This window comes from Ambystoma mexicanum, chromosome 3q, assembly GCF_040938575.1.
Source record: "Ambystoma mexicanum isolate Mex_15411 chromosome 3q, UKY_AmexF1_1, whole genome shotgun sequence".
NCBI classification, from domain to species: domain Eukaryota; kingdom Metazoa; phylum Chordata; class Amphibia; order Caudata; family Ambystomatidae; genus Ambystoma; species Ambystoma mexicanum.
Genome location: NC_090926.1, coordinates 96,185,424 through 96,203,491, shown reverse-complemented (window position 1 = coordinate 96,203,491; position 18,068 = coordinate 96,185,424). Strand labels below are relative to the sequence as shown.

The following is an 18,068-nucleotide window of genomic DNA, read 5'->3' as shown; positions in this document are numbered from 1 at the left end:
CTCTTAACTTTAGGGATAGATACCTTTTTCCAACCCTTTCTTGATTAATAAAAGTCTATACCCAAAAATGTGCCACCATTGCATCTGAGCTTTACTTCTGCACCTTTACAGTATGTGTGTATTTTATTTGCCTGCATTGTCATCAGTAATATTACCTTTACTTTCCCTAACTCCAAAACAAAACATTTCCCTGTATTTCCCCCACTCCCGTCACCCCAAAAAGCAAACAAACAAAAAAATCAATGTTGTGTTCCCAATCCCATTTGGCTGTGTGTTTATCCTACTAAACCTCATGCAACATGTTCCATATGTTTCCCTTACCTTGCCTGTAACTACAAAAGAGTAAGGAAAAACTAGAAAAAAAGATTAAAGCATCTGCACCTGTGCTCTGTAAGAGAGGGCTAGGCAGGCAGAGGTGCCCCTTGTCAAATGTCAAGCAGGATATAGGATATGCTGGGCCCAGCCAGTGTCCCCCACATCATGGGCCTGGAAGCATTTCCCTCTCCATGCTCTACTCCTCTATCTCTGATACTCTTGATGTTCTTGCCCCTGTCACGAGGATCCGCTTGACACCCAAAGCCAAATGCAACTCTTGGTACGACTCTGACCGATTCACTCCAAAACACAAGTGTATGGTGGCTGAGAGGAAATGGCAGGCATTTTGTGCATCCTCTGACAAACTGGCCTGCCACCTGCTCCGAAGGCAATACCGACTCCTTGTCCACAATAAGACGAGAGCCCATATCCAAGCCTGCATCTCTGCGGCATCTAGCAACGCAGCAGAACTCTTTAAAATCTGCAAGGAGCTGGCCATCCATGCTGCAGTCTTTACATCTCTTGTCGCCTCCCAGGCCCTTTGCACGGCCCTTGCCTATCATTTCATCTATAAAAAAAAACCAGTATATCCTGTCCACTCTCTCATCCTCTCCCCCCTCCTTCTCTCTGTGATGCCTCTGCCCCCCCTGCAGCTGCCTCTCCTTCCTCCTTCTCATCTTTTCCTTCTTTCTCCGCCTACGAGATTTCCAGACAAGTCCGATCTATGAAAGTCTTGTCAAAACAAGTTCTTCCCTGTTCGTCCAAAACCATCAAGGACCACATTGGCACCCTTGCTCTGACTCTGGTTTACTTTTGTAACCATTCCTTGGCCTCTGGAGTCTTCCCCTCCCCTCTGAAGCACTGTCTTGTGTACCCTCTTCTAAAAAAAAACACAGCGACCCCTCTTGCCTGGCTAACTATCACCCAATTTCTATCACTCCTTTCCTGGGCAAACTCTTGGAAAAGCTGGTCATCCCCCAGCTTAATCTTCACACTGACTCTGTTGGATGTCTCCATGACCATCAGTCAGGCTTCAGTGCTGCCAGAAGCAGGAAAACTGCTCTCCTGAACATCCGTGAAGACCTGCTCTCCAACCTTGACTCTAACATCCCTTCTGTCCTACTCAATCTCTCTTCTGCCTTTGACATGGTCAGCTATGCCATCCTGCTCAACCGTCTCCATGATAACCTAAGTATCAACAATTAGGCTCTGGCTGTCCTCTTTCCTCTCTGATCGACCCTCCCAGGTCCAACTTGGGTACTTCCTTTCCTTCATCTCAATCTCTACTTGTGGTGTTCCCCAGGGGTTTAACCTCTCGCCCTGGCTGTTCAACCAATACCTGGCACCCCTTGCTCACTGCATTGCCGCTCTCTGCTCCAACTTTCAGTGCTTTGCGGATGACACTCAGCTCGTTTTCAGGCTTTCCTCTGCCACCTCTTCTCCCTCCCTCATCTCTGAATATCTGTCTGCTATCCAGGAGTGGTGTGCCGCCAATGATCTCTGCCTTAATGCCAGTAAGACAGAGATTCTCCTCACCGGCACACCTGCACCCTCCTTTACTGTCACTCTTTGGCCGGCCTCCCTTGGCCCTCTCCACACTCTCCTTTTCTCCTCACATCTCGGACGTCTCTAAGAAGTCAAACTATCAACTGCACCTCTTCGGAGGTATTCATTCTTCCTTTCCTCTCCTTTCCCCAGAAGCTTACTGTCTCTAGAGGTCTGGTTCTCTCTAGGCTAGACTACTGCAACCTGCATTTTACTCATACACTTCACATTATGCCATCAGGAACATGAGCTCCTTGGTCTTTACTCAGTGATCGAAGTGAGCGGGAACGGTAGGGAGCGGTGTTCCATGACTTTTATTTTTTTCTGTTTACTATTCCTCTACATATTCACCATTCTGTATAGAGGATTATGTCCCTGTGCAAGTGTAAAGTTGTACTAGGAGCCTTAGTTACTAGTCACTTAGTCTATTGCAAGTTCCCAGCCACAACACCTCGTTAGATGTTGCACTATGCCTGCGCCTACCCTCTCCCTTGCCGAGACCATAGTGCCACTACTTTTTTCGCTACACCTCTATCACTGTCTTTACTGATCCTGTGGGCTATGTCAGTCTATGTGTGTCAAGTCGATTGTTATTGAGAAAACAGTAGAAATGCAGTGTGAAATGCTTTTTCGCTTTAATACTCGACCACTGCACGAATCTAGATATAGCATTTTGTGAAAATGTTCATAGTCCCCCCACCCCCAAACTCCCTAACAACGCAAAGCATCCATTACAAGTATTCCCCGTGTTTAGTAGACGGGCAAGTTGGATACGTGAAATCACAGTAATGTCTTTTTTAAAAAAAAAAATCATAATTTGCTTTGGCTAAACAAAGTATGTTGTATTATGCTATCAAATTACAAATTGTGTTCAATGAACATATTGAGAAAATATTGTGATCCCTGGCACAGTTGTAAATAATGGTTATGTTGTGTTCTTCCTAACTCTATACATCCTACGGCTAGGAGATATAGGGCATGATAGTGGCATGTCGCTTTCGTAGACATGGACAAGCAAAGAGGTGATGTGATTTTTCACTTTGTTGTCCACAGTCTGTCTACTACAACTTTTGGATTTTGCAAGAATCATGAATTAGGAAAATATGGGCAGTTAACCAAATGGTCTCCACCTGACTTAAGTTCTGTTTTCAGAAATGTATGCTTTTCGTGTTTACTTATTTTTTTCCATGCTGTTTCACTGATTGTTAAAAGACATGTAACTGTAAAAAAAATTAAATTGCCAGCCAGTAACAGAGAATTCCAAAAATGACTTCTTTTTTGGAATCTAAAGTAACTTTAGAATAATTGCATAGCAATTCTATAAGGGTAATACTTTTGTTGGTGTCACAAATACTGCACCTTTTTCTACACAATATTGTGCGAAAAATATTTGTTTAAAAAAACATAAAATGTTGCTAAGTTTTAATATTTCTGGCAACTCAACTAAGGGAATCACAGGTTCTGGGTTCTGTTTGTCTCTCATGCTAAAAATGATGCACGTTTGACGTGAATATCTGCTAAAAAACAACATTCATTAAGGTCTGAAAGGGGCATGCCCTAATGTCAAAGAATGACTGGAAACACCACTCTAGTTAAGTGATTAAAGTTGCACAGAGGTTCAGTGTCACTTCTAGCTGATGTTCTCATCAAACAAGATGTCAACATGCCATTGTGCAGCTGTACGTTATTAACTTCTGACTTGCATGTGTGTCTTTTGTTTAGGTGACATTGAGTATTTTTGAGCTGGCGACCTCAGCCGGGATTGCTTGTGATGTGGATCCCACCCTTGTGGCGGCTCTTGCCCACCTGAAAACAGGTAAGTGACCAATGATGTGTTCAAGTGACAAATGGCTTGGTGGTTTGCTGTGTGCTGGACAGAGACTGTGTGACTGTGTGTGGTATGTCTCCAACAGATGACTTGGTCTGTGGAGGATCTAGCTACAGAAGGTTCAGACAGGAAGTCTATGCCTGAAATCTTTCAGGGGCAGACGTTTTTGAACACATGGCATGTAGTAGAAATTAGTAAACAATGACAAACTGTTCACAGATATACATGCAGTCCTTTCCGTGGGGTTTATGCCTCACCAATAATTCCTACTTAGGAGCTTGAGGAGGTAGCAGGTCATGTGATTATTTAACAAAATCAAAGGGCCAGTGCAGCCGTCATATAACGTGTTACAGGATCCTCGGTCCCGAATTTTTGCTGACAGTTGAAGTTTGTTTTTAGATCATTCGATTCTATGTGATTTAATCTGTTTTGTTTCATCGATTTTTCTTTTTTATAGGACCTTTTTATCATAAATGCATGCGTGGCAAACCCCCTGCCACCCCTGCCCAACTCCCCCCAACTCCCTCGATGAAAGGGAGTTGGTGTAAGGCGCTCTATAAATAAACAAATCAATCAATCAATCAATCAAATAACCTGTTTTGGAATGTTCCCATCCCACTATTTCACACTTTTTACTCAGGGTACTAATGGGTGTTTGCAGAAGTGTGGATGTGGTTTTTATTTATAGGTGCTTAAATCACAATCATGCATGACAGGAATATGTGTGGCACTGAGGGTAAAAAGGGTTGGGGACAACATATGATTCACGAAGACACAGGGAGAGCGAGGAATTAATGTAGCTTTATGAACAACTAATTCCTACCCTCAGACAAGATTTTTTTCTAAAGGAATTTTTCTGAGACATCAAGTCAGGGAGTTGATGTTATATTGCCATGGGCCTGGCATTGAAGTTTTAATTAAAAGCACAATCATTAGTCATTTTCTGAAAGACAATTAATTTGGTTCCACCAGAAACCCATTCCAGAGGATGGGATCTGTAGCTGTTAGGCTTCTCCATGCAGGCCTATATATATATATATGAGTTAATTTGCTGCAGTACTGGATCTTAAGCATCTGGAAGGTCTGTATCTGGTGAGGTGTTTGGAGATATAGGCTGGACACTGTTCAAGATGGTTTTACGGTTTTTCTCGTGATGCACATGGATGCAAGATTGGATAGTCAGGCTGGGCAGGGATGTTAGTGCCCCAGAAATGTGATCAGCATTTCCCAGTCCAACAATAAGGTGGGTCGCTCTTTTTTGGATTGACTCCAGGCGGGCAATCTCTTTTTTAGGCAATTCCATTACAAGGCTATACCAATAGTTCAGTCTTGTATTGATTTGGGTTTGGATTAGATGCACTGTGTGGTTCATTTCTACACCGGGTATGTGCTTTTGAAAGTATGTTTGACCTACAAGGGAAACTACTCACACCTGAAGAGATATGCTGTAAGAAGGACAATTCCCAATCAAATAAAAGTCTCTGCTTTTTTGCATATTTCAATTGATCAGGTACAGGTGCAGGACTCATGTAATTGGACCAGAATGGGGAAGAAATTGTTATCACAGTGGGGTCACACGGCATCATTTCAATGTGGACTTGGTTTAGAAGTAGCTGGCTGCTGGACATTCAGACATTTATTCCATTGAGGCAGGATGACACCTTGGGTAGGTTTCTGGGGTTGTTGGGCTTAAGTTGAAAACTCAGCTGGGTATTTTCAGCATGGATATTAAACGCACCATTGAAATGATTGAGGGTGTCTGTGAGGGTTCAACAATAGACATTGTGCAACCATGGTGCGAGGAAGCTGCATGTAAGAGATATGGGGTTGGGCCTTAGCTTGCCCATATTAGCCTGGTCAATGGTTTATTATTGAAGGACACACTTAATTGAAAAGGCATTCTCTGGGTATGCATGTATTCCTTTAGTTTTGTATGCAGGGTGGGGAGATCAGCAGAGTCATGTGCCATCAAGAGATTGAGGAGAATGACAGTGGTCTACTCAAGTACAGTTTCATCAAGATGTCTTCCAGGGTGTCTATCAATGCTCTCTGTGTACTTCTTCTGGGCCTGGAAACATGACTGCTTGTCATGGAATAAAGAGAAATATTCACCATAGTCTTACAGCTGTTTCGTTACCGGGGTCTAAATCAGTTTCACTTTTAAAATTGATGGTAGTTTGGTAGTTGACAAAATATGTTAGGTCTGCAGGTTTTTTTTCAGTTCAGGAGTGGGGAGATGGTAGCTGACCTATGCTGGTTTGATTTTACTCACTAGTTTACAAGTGTATACATCGGTGAGTTTGCTAAAGACTTAAAAGAATGGATTCATATGTTTCTGAGAGGTGTTTGGTAGATGTGCAGGGATTGGTTTCAGGATTAACCTTAATATTTTTCCACTTTCGTAATTAAGAAGGGTGCTAGGTTATCTACTTTGGTTTTTGAAATGTCCTGCTTTGCACACATTTGGAGAGGGTTCCTTACCTTCCTAAAGTCTGTGAAAAATGATTTTGCTTTATTTATGGTTGTTTCTGTTCTCTGGTGAATGAAAATAGCTTTTTTCTATTTCTTTGTAGCTTTACATATTTTAAATGCAGTTTCAGAGTAGTAGACACAATATTGAATTGGTACGAATCACAAATTTATGATTGGTGGGCTGCAATGCCAATGAGAAGACTTCAACCTGAGTTGCAGAGATCATGCCCTTAGGGGACCGTTTACGTTTTCACTTAACTAGAGTAAACACATCCAGCTATGTACACATGGCAGAATGCGTTTGCAATGATTTCCTAGGGAAACCGCGTGGATTTTGCTGGTGCAAAAAGCAGACATATTCCATAGGAAGTCATTGGTTTTAGGCAAGCATGAAAACCTCCTGCTGGTGAAAAAACAATTAGTTTTTGAAAGCAGAGGGCAAAAAGGAGGCAGAAACGTAATTCCTGTTCCACCCCCGCCCTCTGGCTTCAACAACAATGAAAGCGAATGGAGGAGTTACGACAGGTGTAACAGTGTTATGCCTGCCTTTATCCTCTCCATTTACGCTCTGGGGACTCCAAAATGAGCTTCAATATGTTTACAAAAAAAGGAACACATCTCTTTACTTTTCTAAGGCACTTACCATTCTACTGTCTCTGAGTGAGTGAGAGCCTGGAAGTTAAACAGAACAGGCTTGTAGAGCAGGGAGGGATTTAATTCCGACAGAAATGGAATTTACTTTAAAAAAAAAGTGCTACTTTTGGTGTTTGCAGCAAAACATGTAAAATGGGACGTTCTCATATGCTACCACCATTTATTTTAAAATGTTTTTATTGGCATTTATAAAATAGTTCAACAGTTTGCTACTCAATTTGCCATCTTTGTTACATATGTATATAAATTACAATGAAACAACGAATAACCTCAGAACAAAACAAAACAAACAGTCTTCATCAGTAGCCCTATTCTTAGGGTGCACATCTTTCTGCTTAAGGGATAATAGTTGTGCAGGGCGGCGCCAGAGTTATCCGGGGCCAGAGGGTGTTTGTTTAAGTTACCACGTTTCAGTAGCCCAGTCGTTGATTGTCCTGGGCATCTTAAGTGTGGGCACAGTTTGTTCATGGGGGTTTATCGTCCGATGGGTGAAACATGTCCCAAGTCAGTGCTTTCCCGGCCTCATATGCAGGACCCAAGTCATCTCACGCCCTAGCCACCCTGTCGCCCCAAACCCTTGTTCTGTGTAAGACCAGTGCTCAAATTCACTGCGCCATCTGGAGTACTGTGGGCCCCTGCCTTTTTCCACGCCATTGCAATGGACCTTTTGGCCAGCACACACGCCATTATATGTGTGAATCTGCTGATGCTTGGGTAAGCACCCAGGAGGCATTCCTTCGGTGTCCATTCATATCTAGCCACCCCAGCCCTTCTGCAAGCTTTGTCTATTTTGGACCAGAAGTGTCGTACTTTCAGGCACTCCCAGAACATGTGCATCATATCCGTTCCCTCGGACTCAGACCTTGGGCAATGTGGGTTTGCAGTTTTGCTAAACTTGGCTATTCTGCTCGGAGTCATGTAGGTTCTGTGCAGGACATTTAACTGGATTAACCTGAATTGGGCATTTCTTGACAGTTCCCGGGGGTACCCGAGGGATCCCTCCCACTCTTTCTCAGTGATCACACACCCCAGATCTGCCTCCAACTATTGCTTTAGTTTAGCGCTTTTGGGGTTGGGTCTGTCTGCCAAAAGGTTGTAGAGCCTGGACACAGGTTTCCACTCGTCTCCCAGATTATGGAGTAGCATTAGTAATGGGTCCACCTCCGGTTCCCCAGGCCATTCTTTCCAACACCTCTTAGCTACCCTCCTGATCCTCTGGTACCATAGGAACTGGTCGTTGGCTAGTCCTTCCTTCTCATCATGGATTCAAACTCCCTGAAAATGCCCTCTTCGTATGTGTCCCCCCCCAGGTGTAAATGCCGTACCCTTCCCACAGCCTTACGGTCGCCAGGTCTGCCGTGGCTGCGCAAATTGCGGCTGTGATTGGGGTCTCGGGGGAATAGGGGTGTTCGCATCCTGTCAATTTTAGGACCCTGTCCCAAATTCTCCTGCCTAATCGTACAATCAGTGGGGTGTCTCTCAAGCACCTCATTGAGATCCACAGTGTTTGTTTTGGGCGCACAGGCGTAAATAGTTGCTTTATCAATTTTGGCTCCAAGGTGGCCTCATCCTCAAGCCATTTAGCAACAAAGCTGAGTTGTGCTGCCAGATAATACCTTTCCAGATCCAGTAGTTGTACCCCTCCCTCCTTGTATGGCAGTGTTAGTGTGGTTAGGGATAGTCTGTGTCTAGTGGGACCCCAAAGTATCTCTCTCAATAGCTTTTCCAGCAGCTGAAAAAAGGAGGTTGGAACATAGCAGCAAACATTTTGGAAGAAATATAAAAACCTATAGCGACCCTGCCTATTACTGAGAGTGGGAGTCTGGACCAAAATTTCATGGACTTCCAGAGTTCTTGCATAGCTAATACAGTGTTCCCTCTGTGCATTAATTCAGGCGTATGCCAGACATTCACCCCTAGGTACCTAAATGAGTATAGCCGCCACCGGATCCCAACCTCTGGGAGTTCACCCTCCGATTTACCTACTAGCCCCGCCTGTGGAAATATGCAAGACTTCTCCCTGCCAAGGGAGATCCCTGACACCCTCCCATAGTTCTTCAGTACTTCTAGTATTGTTGGTACATTAAGGTGAGGGTCTCGCAGATAGAGCAGCACATCGTCTACGTATAGGGACACAACATGGTAAACCCCGCCCACCTCAATGTCTGCATCAAAGAATTGTTTCCTGAGGTATATTGCTGTATGCTCTAATCTCAGGATGTATAGCATAAGCAACAGCGGGCAACCCTGTCTGGTGCCCATTTGGATATTCCCTGGTACTGACACCATTCTGCCTGTCTTTACCCTCGCCACTGGTGCTTCATATAGTATCTAAATCCACCCAATGAAGTATTCGCCAAGCCCAAACTTCCTCAAAACGGTTACCAGCCATTCCCAGTATATGGAATCAAACACCTTTATGGCATCTAGGGAGACCACAGCACACTGTCCCTGTGAGTCTGTTGTTTGTGCGACAATGTGCAGTGTGCTGTAGCCTGCGTAAGATTATTGCTGTATTTCTGCCTGGTATGAACCCAGTCTGATCTTCTTGTACTATGACTGTCGACAACCGTTTAGCCAGTATGGTCGTCAGTATTTTAATGTTGTAGTTCAACATTGCTAATGGCCTACACGAGCCGCACTCATTCATGGGTTTACCAGGTTTGGGTATCGGGACCACCAGCGTCTCCCTCATGGTCCTCGGTATCACCTTCGCTTCGTACGCCTCCCTAAAGACCTCATGTAGGACCGGGGCTAGTTCAGAACATTACGCCTTATAGAACTCAGGGGGTAATTTGTCACTTCCTGGGATCTTGCAGGTAGTTAGTGATTGAATCACGTTGCTTATACCGTCAGCCGATAGCTCCCTGTTCAGCACCTCCCATTGGGTGTTATCTAGTGAGGGTAGGCCTATTTCTTCTAACGTGTCCTGAATTTCATCTTGGGGTCCCGGTGTGTCGTGGCGATATTATCACGAGTAGAACTCGCTGAAGGCATCATTAATCAACGATATTGTTGTGTGCAAAGAGCCAGATTCATCTTTTATCTCTGTGATCAAATGCCTAGGGTTCTATAGCTTGTGGGGTGTGTCCCCCTCCAATTTGCTGTGGTGGGTTTTGCAATGTAATCGAATTGTGTTAGTCTAACCCAGGCCTTCTGGCAATCGTCTCTTGCTACCGCCAGTTCCAGTTCCTTCTCTCTAGTTTTGTGGGCAGAGTCCTCCATCTGCCTGATGATCCCCTCACTCACCTCCAATTTGCTTGTCAGCAACTTCCTTCCTAATGCCCCCAGTACTGGCCATGACCTCCCCCCTGACCACAATTTACAGTGCCTCCCAGATTGTGTCCCAGCCTTTCACACTCCCCACATTATTATCCTTGAATTCCACAATTCTGGTCCGAAGGTCCTCTCTGAAGGTGCCATCGGTCAATGAGTCTGTTGGCATACGCCACAATGGTATGGGCAGCCTAGGGCCATGCATCCTCCATTCCATTAGTAACGGTGAGTGATCAGATATCGACCTGCCCAGGTATAGTGTCGGCTCCACTTGGTGTAGGTCTGTTCTGTCTATTAGCAAGTAGTCTATCCTGGTAAATAGCCCATGATGAGAAGAGAAATAGGAGTACTCCCTGCTCTCAGGATGAAACTCCATCCATACTTCCGCCAAGTCTAGGTTCCCTATCACCTCGTTGAGCGATGACGGGGTCACTCTTGCACCCTGCGCCGGGGGCTAGATCTGTCCAGGAAAAGGTCTCTGACACAATTGAAATCTCCCCCCCCAGATAAAAAGGCACTCTCGATAGGGACCCAGCTTCGCGCCCAGTTTGGACAGATATGTAGAGATCCCACAGTTGGGGAGATAGGAGTTAACTATACAGACTTCCAGTTGTTCAATGCTTCCTCTGAGTATCAGGTATCTACCCTCTGTGTCTACCTCCTTAGCTATCAGTCGGAATGGCACTGTATAGTTAATCCACGTGTACACTCCTCGTGCATATTTAGAATATGCTGCTCCATAGCCCTGTCCTTCCCAGTTATCCGTTACCTTGTTGTTGTTATCAGTAGCAAGGTGGGTTTCCTGTATCAAAGCTATGGAGATTCGTCTCCTCTTCAGGAAGGATTTGATCCTGTTCCAGCGCATGTAGGTGCCCATCCCTCTAACATTCCATGTCAGCACTTTTATACCAGTGCCATTGTTGTATAACATAACCCAGTTCCACTCTCCCCCCACGCTCTGCCATCGGTCACCCATCTAACCCAAACACACCGCTCTCTGCTCCCCGTGTTGCCCCGTTCAAGTGTTCTATTCCCCATCCTGTCCGTTTTTTTTGTTTGCTCTTGCCCCACTCTTGCCCCATTCTCTCATGTTCACCTCGTTAAGCACCTGTAGCCCCATTATATAAAGCATTGTGAAGACTTTTAAACCTTTCAAACAATAACGACAACAATAAAATAAAATGAACCAACTGCGCCCAGCAGTTGCTCTGTCCGAGCAATGCTCAGGCGCCCCTGCACCTTCTTGGACCATCCGGGTCATCGAGCGTGGATCTCGTAGTGTCAGCAACAGGCCAATACCAGTACTCTCAGGTGCGTCGATCAGCCCAGGCCAAGTGACCCAGCCGTACTCCTGTTTTAGGCAAATTATGCATCCTGGCAGTGATGTTTACTATTGGCTCCAGTGTCAAACCTTCTCTTCACTCCTTTTATTCGTCTTATTTGCCGATTCCATGTCCTGCATATGAGAGTGTAGGCTGTGGCACGTGTTCTTCTCCTGTGTCCAGATTATTGTGCTCCAGCCAGATGGTGGCCGCCAGGGATTCCAGAAACACAGCATGGCCCTGTATAGAACCTTGAGCCTTGGTGGGTACATCAACATGTACTTGCTGTCCAGTTGTCGCAGCCTGGCCTTTATTGGGACAAGAGTTCCTTGCTCTTTGCACTGCCGGCGTGTAGTCAGGGTATATATCGATTTTAGCGTTATCTCTTTTTATCTCACCCCCTTCTCTCGAATATCGTAATATGGTTTCTCTGTCCTGGGAATTTAGGATCTTGGCTATCATCGGGCGGGGGGGTGATCCTGGAGGGGATCTCTTCTGCAATATCCTGTGTGCCCTCTCCATCACAAATCCCTGTGAGAGCTGGCCAGCACCTACTTCTTGCTGCAGTAATGTCTCTACAAATTCTGTGGGGTTGGGTCCCTCCATTCCCTCTGGTATTCCGAGTAGGCGCACGTTATTTTGCCTGGCCCGTTCCTCCGCATCTTCTGCTCTCGCCTCCAGGGCAGTGTTTGTCCTCTCCAGGTCCTGGACCTGGGTCTGTAAATCTATCAGTATTTCTGCAGTTCCCTTCTGCTCTGTCTCTGTGGCCTTCACCCGTTCCATCAGGTTGCACATGTCTTGCCTCATGAGCTGCATGTCTTCTTTCACTTTTGTGTTTGCTTAATTAGGGATCACTCTTTGGTTCTCAGATTCTGTGGGTGACCATGTCATGTCGTTTAGCCTAATGTCAGCCTTCCATCACTTCTCCGAAGGCCCCGCTGTGTTGGTTGCGCTCTCTTCTTTTGCCTCCTGCTTGGGCTCTTCAGACTGTGTGAGCGGCGCAATCTCGCCAGAGCCCGTAGGTGGTTTTGTTACGTGGTCAGGGGAGGCAGCCAAGTCCCATTTTCATCTTGTTCCGTTCACAAATGCTGCCCAGTAGTCGGGCCATGTCGTGACCCAATGCAGCTGGCACTGGCTATGCCAGCAAGCACTTGCTGCAGTGCCTTCAGTTGTATTGGTCTCCTCCCTATGTGACGTATAGTTTCTAGCAGTGCATCTCAGCCTTCAGGCCTACCAGGTCCCAGTGGGCTATGTCTCCTGGACCGCTGTTAGTTGGACTGCTCGTGGTAGTGTCAATTTATTGCTCTGTGGCCTGAGAACTTTGACCTCCCTCTTTCCAGGCGGTGTGTAGTAGCCAGTGCAGCGTGACAAATAAATGAGGTGGCCAATAATAGTGTTGCTGCAGGTGGCAGCAGCACGTGTCAGCCGATGCTTTGTGGTAGGTTGGACGATAATTGTGTCCTCAGGTTTATCGTGCCGTTTTTATAGGAACCTGTGTCCCCTTCCCCCAGCCTGCGCCCCGTGTATGTCTTCTAATGCACCTGGGGCAGTCGTGCAGTGCTTCCGTGGCCTACGGGGTGACCTTTGGGCAGTTGCAGACATGCTAGCTCACCTCGTCTCCTCTGCGTTCTTGCAGACGTTTCCAGCGTTCATCCCCCAGCGACTCCAGGCTCTGTGCCCTTTTCCTCCTGGGTGCCGTTCGACCCAGTGCCCATTTATTCTGTGGTCCCTCTTCCTTGCACCTCGGGTGTTGGCGTGCAATGAAAGGGTCTCCTCCACTGTGTTAAGCCCAGGGTCACTGTGTCTGTGGCCCAAGCACTGTGCGCCACGTACCTGCACCAGTTATGAGGTGCAGGCTCTGTCAACTCTATTCATGCCCCACTGCGTAGCTCCTCTGCAATCTCTTTAGAGTATGCAATCCTATCCAGTGCAGCATTCGCTGCTATTTTACTGCCACTGTGTCTCCGGTTCACCGCCTTGGCTGCCTCGTTGTGCCCTTGCTCTCATGCGTCGCGGTCCACAGCTCCCCGCCAAAGTGTCCCGTCTCCTGATTCCGGTACTCTTGCTGGAAGGGTTAGCCTCAGCACTGGGGGCTTCAATCCAGTACAGCAGCCATTAGCGCCCTCGCCGCCCACCTCAGTGTCGCTCTCTGGGTCTTGTTCCAGCCTGGGGTTGCTGCCTGGGTGGTCTGCCACCTTAACTTCTCCTCTGGAGCGTTGCCTGGTCCCGTTATCTGTGCCGCTGAGTTTGCTTCAGCCGCTTCACGTGGTTTGTGGCAGTTGGGGGTCCTAGGCATCAGGGCAACCCCGCCAAACAGCACACCAGCAGCGCTCTCCGCCTTGCTGCTCCGCCGCCCTTGCTCCTTTGCTCATAGGCGTCCACCCCTCCTCCTTCTCGCTACTGAGTCGGGCCATGTCCGCCATTTTTGTTCGCGCCGGGCACCTCGTTCGGAAGTGAATTATTACATGAAAACCTCTCCGATTTCTGCCTCCACTGCACACCAGGGCTAGAGAATCAGTTCTGGCACCCTTAATTATACATGGGCCTGCTCCATAGGGAATGCCAGGCTATGATTGGTTCCAGTATCAACCCTCTTTATTCCCTCACGTGGGGTCCTCTGCGCTCATCTCCCCAGGGACTGGAGGTCAGGCGCTTCACATGTTGCTATTACAGTGTTACTATTGTACGATAATTCTACTACATCATTATGGCATGCACCTGGGAAACTTGGGGACTGGCATAGGGGAAGTAACACGATCACGCTGACCCACACATTCCTTGCTCTGTCCATATTGCACTCTCCACACCCAAGGCTTCCACCCTCATTTTGAACTATCATTTTATTCCTCCTTGTACCTCATATTACAAAGAGTGTATTTATGGGATAAGGTGAAATGATTGAGTTCGTTTAGATCTTTTATGACCATTAGTTGTGTGGGTGGTGGTCTGAGGTCACTCACTATTGTGGAATGCAAGGGTTCCTGGACTGGGTCAGTGGTGGGTGCCATCCTGGTGGGCTGGGTGGGGGTTGGATGTCTGTTGTTGGCCTGGCTGTGATGAATGTGCCCTGCGAGGAGCCTGGTGCTGTCTCATGGCCTTGCAGGGCGCTTTCCTTCCTCGGATAACAAGAAATTGCAACAGTTAAGGAACAAAGGGACGTTTCTACGGGAATTAGCAGCACAGGTTTATCTGCCCTCCGCCTTTGGGCCTGTTAAGGTTTCTTTGCCGGGTCGACGTTTACCGTGCAGTCATGTAGAACTGAATGTGTCTACCAGAACTATAAAATGGTGTCTCCTTATATGCACGCACTAAATCTATGTATCTATAGTTCCTGCAATATTGTGTTTGTGCCAGGTTTCTTAGCACACCCCTCTCCCCCCTGGTACATCGCATGTCTACCTACGGGACTCACCTCACTCTAAAGTGCCTACAGGGGTGGGAAAGGCTCATTTCCTTCCCAACAATACCAATGCACATATGCCAGCCCAAATGCTGGCTATCCACACCATTTAAAGTACTTTGCTGTTCTCAAGCTTGGTATTGGACAGGGTATCATATTTGCCAGTTGGTACAATTCTAAAACACACAAGCAAGAGGTGAATCATGGCACTGTAGAAAATGCTACTGGCAGCATTTTGCTGGCCCTTGAATAAAAGGTAGCCACACTTCATTCATGTAAACTTTTAAAAAGAAAATGACTGCACAATGCGACACCCCGTTTATTCCTACTTCCAGTTTAGTAGCAACTGTAATGAAGAAGGTGTGACACAACAAAATAACACAAGAGCAGAATATAAAATACATGCCTCAGTCCTCAGTGGGGTTCACAAGTTCACAACAAAGGGCACAGTCCTGAAAAGAATCGAGGGAAAACAAAGAGACTCAGTGCATTCTTTCCCTTTTAACTCCTACAGACCACCCAACATCTTTATATGACCAATCAAGTGTCTCTAGCACATTCATTGCTGTCTCCTTTAATCCATGTGTTTTGAAGTGTGGCCTGGGTGTATTTCTTTTTTTTATTTCTTTTTTTTTAATTGCTTTTTAAAACAGTTGGCATCATATAATACTTATCAGCAGTACATGACATGCAATAGCAGAGGGCAATTCACAGTGTCTAGTTATAGCATATGGTAGACAGTTGAAGAGAGATATACTTCTGTACAGATAGACGACTGTGACAGTGCCAGCTTAGCATGACAACACCCCGTTATGGTCAGTGTCATGGTCGAGGCTTATCCTGCGGGTGAGACTGTAATTGCGAACCGTGGTTGATTTATGTGCATGAGATATGTTTTGAATGGGGACCATATATCCTTGGGCGGGATTTAACCGGTTGCATTAGATCCCATTGTTCTTCCATACGTTAGCCCAGTTGATTGCCCGCAAACAGCATTCTTTCGTTGGAGCCCTAGAGCTCATCCATTGTGTTAATATACATTTTGTAGCCAACAATACAAAAAGACTGATAAGCTTTCACATGCAACCTATATCGTGCAAAATACATTAAATAAACATTGCACAGGGGTGACGGCTATATTCTTGCTAATTATATCTCTCAATACAGTATATGCATAATTCCCAAAACCTTTAAGCATTGGACAGTCCCATAGCATATGGAGATACACTGCCTCATCTCTCCCTCCTTTAGGGCAGCCACCCACCCCTCTTTATGAAAATAGCCTCAGTCGAGCTGGCGTATAATGGTACCTATGTAGTACTTTCAATTGGATCTAAATTAAAATGAAATTTGTATGAGATATGACGTGTTTGCACGCACATATCTTTCCATTTATCATCCGTCATGACTGGGTGCATGTCTAACGCCCATTTAGAACAAATTTTTGCTAGAGACTCGGGTTTCACGTGTGAGGAGACTACGATTCTGCCCTGTTTGTCCTTCTACTAAATGTTATTTGATTTAATTATATTGGGTACTATTACTCTCCTTGGCCTCTGGAGACTTAGCTGCCCCATTCCACATAGGCTTCTGCATCTTTAATTGAACAATACTTGGCACTCATAACTGTTAACTACTTTACTTAATCTAAGAGAGTTATGTCCTGCATATGTAGCATATCCTCTTCGACTGCTTTCAAGCATTGCAGTTGCTTCTTGCTTCTTGCTCTGGCATCCTTGATTCTGAACCAAGCAAATACCTTTTGTTCTTGCATGAATCTGTATTCCAGTGCCTGTCAGTTCTGCAGCCCTGGTTTTCCTTCTCAAGGCTTCTTGCTGACTTTCATACACAGTGAACCCGCAGACCAGGCAACAGCCTTAGGACCTCCAACAAGGATCTTAGAAATTGTGACACGGTATTCTTGAACCACTTGGGAATCCGCCCATAGATCAAACCTACCTGCCTTGATAAAGACCCTTTGGGGTTGAAACACGTCTCGACTGACCATCCTCTCTGCACCAAGTGTCTATAACATGGATAATCAAACCACACAATGAAACTCAGCAATCTGTGTGAGATCCTTTTTATCTACAAGGGTCAAATATTGTTTCTAACTGCAAGGTAACCAGGACCTTTCTGCAAAATTTTCTTTAAGAAGCATTGGGTTTGCTTTTTCCACCCTGTGACCTTGCAAAAGAACATTTGAAACCACCCTAGAAATGCACAGAGGTCAGCACAGGAGTGTTCAGGTTCTAGAACCCACTCTTTACCCCTGTTACTATTATACAATGCTGACATCCATTTTCTCAACATGGCTTCTTTACCCGCGTTCTATTTTCTACTTTAGCAAGCTTCTACGTTTTCTTATCTGCCTTGCGTTTCTGCGTATATACATCTACTACATCTCTTGTTACTTATCTTCTTAGTGCATATGGTTTCCTTCAAATTTGCATGTACGTTTGCTTTGTCACTTCAGTCACATCTTCATTCTTTAGATGTTCATATGTTGGTTTCAGTGCGTCCTTGTATGTTCTCTTCTTCATGAGGCCTCTTCACATGTGTCAGAATTTACTTATAGTTCTTCTATGTCCAGTGGTGTCTGCAGACTCATGTCTACCACATTAGTTTGGGGATACATTTGATACGGTTGTCTGAGCGCATAACATCTCTCATAGCTCCAAACTGGTATTGGGATGATACCAGGTGTCATGCACAGGGTTTTCTTACTGTTCTTCCAGTACGATGGAGGTCAGGGTGTGGACTCTATAAATGACGTATACATCTGCCTTTCTACAATATATTTGTGAACGCTCTGTGCAAGCCAAGGTATTGTAACTATTGTGAATACTTCCATTGCGAGAGTGTAGGAATATCTCCTACAAGTCTAAAGTTTCGATCCAGGTACCTTTCCCAACACACTGAACCTGCTACATGTCCAACACTGCCAGGCGCTGCATCTGTTGGAGGCAAAGCCGGTAACCAGTTCCAAAGTGGGAAATTGCTATGATACGGATTGGACACTTTCAGCAATTTCCATAGTTTGCGCAAAACCAGCACAGTCACACTTGCCGGGTCAAACTGACAAACATTTGCAAAAGCGGCAGGTAAGACCAGCGATCTAAGATTCTTGTCACCAGCAGAGTTTCTCTCTAGCTTGACATGCCGAGCAGAGACCCCTGCGAGCCAAAAGGACACATATTGCACCAGTGCCACTATCCACTATTAAACTATAGTTTAAAGTAGGGGGCTGCAAAAT

At 45.7% G+C, this 18,068-nt stretch overlaps 1 protein-coding gene across 1 annotated transcript in view; it reads left to right on the top strand.

Moving 5' to 3' along the window:
* The window catches only part of NCKAP1L (NCK associated protein 1 like), a 2,015,530-nt gene that overhangs the window by 1,519,959 nt on the left and 477,503 nt on the right, over positions 1–18,068 (top strand). The window contains exon 27 of the mRNA XM_069653209.1: positions 3,583–3,676. Coding sequence (XP_069509310.1) covers positions 3,583–3,676 — 94 coding nt within the window. The remainder of the gene's footprint in view (positions 1–3,582; positions 3,677–18,068) is intronic.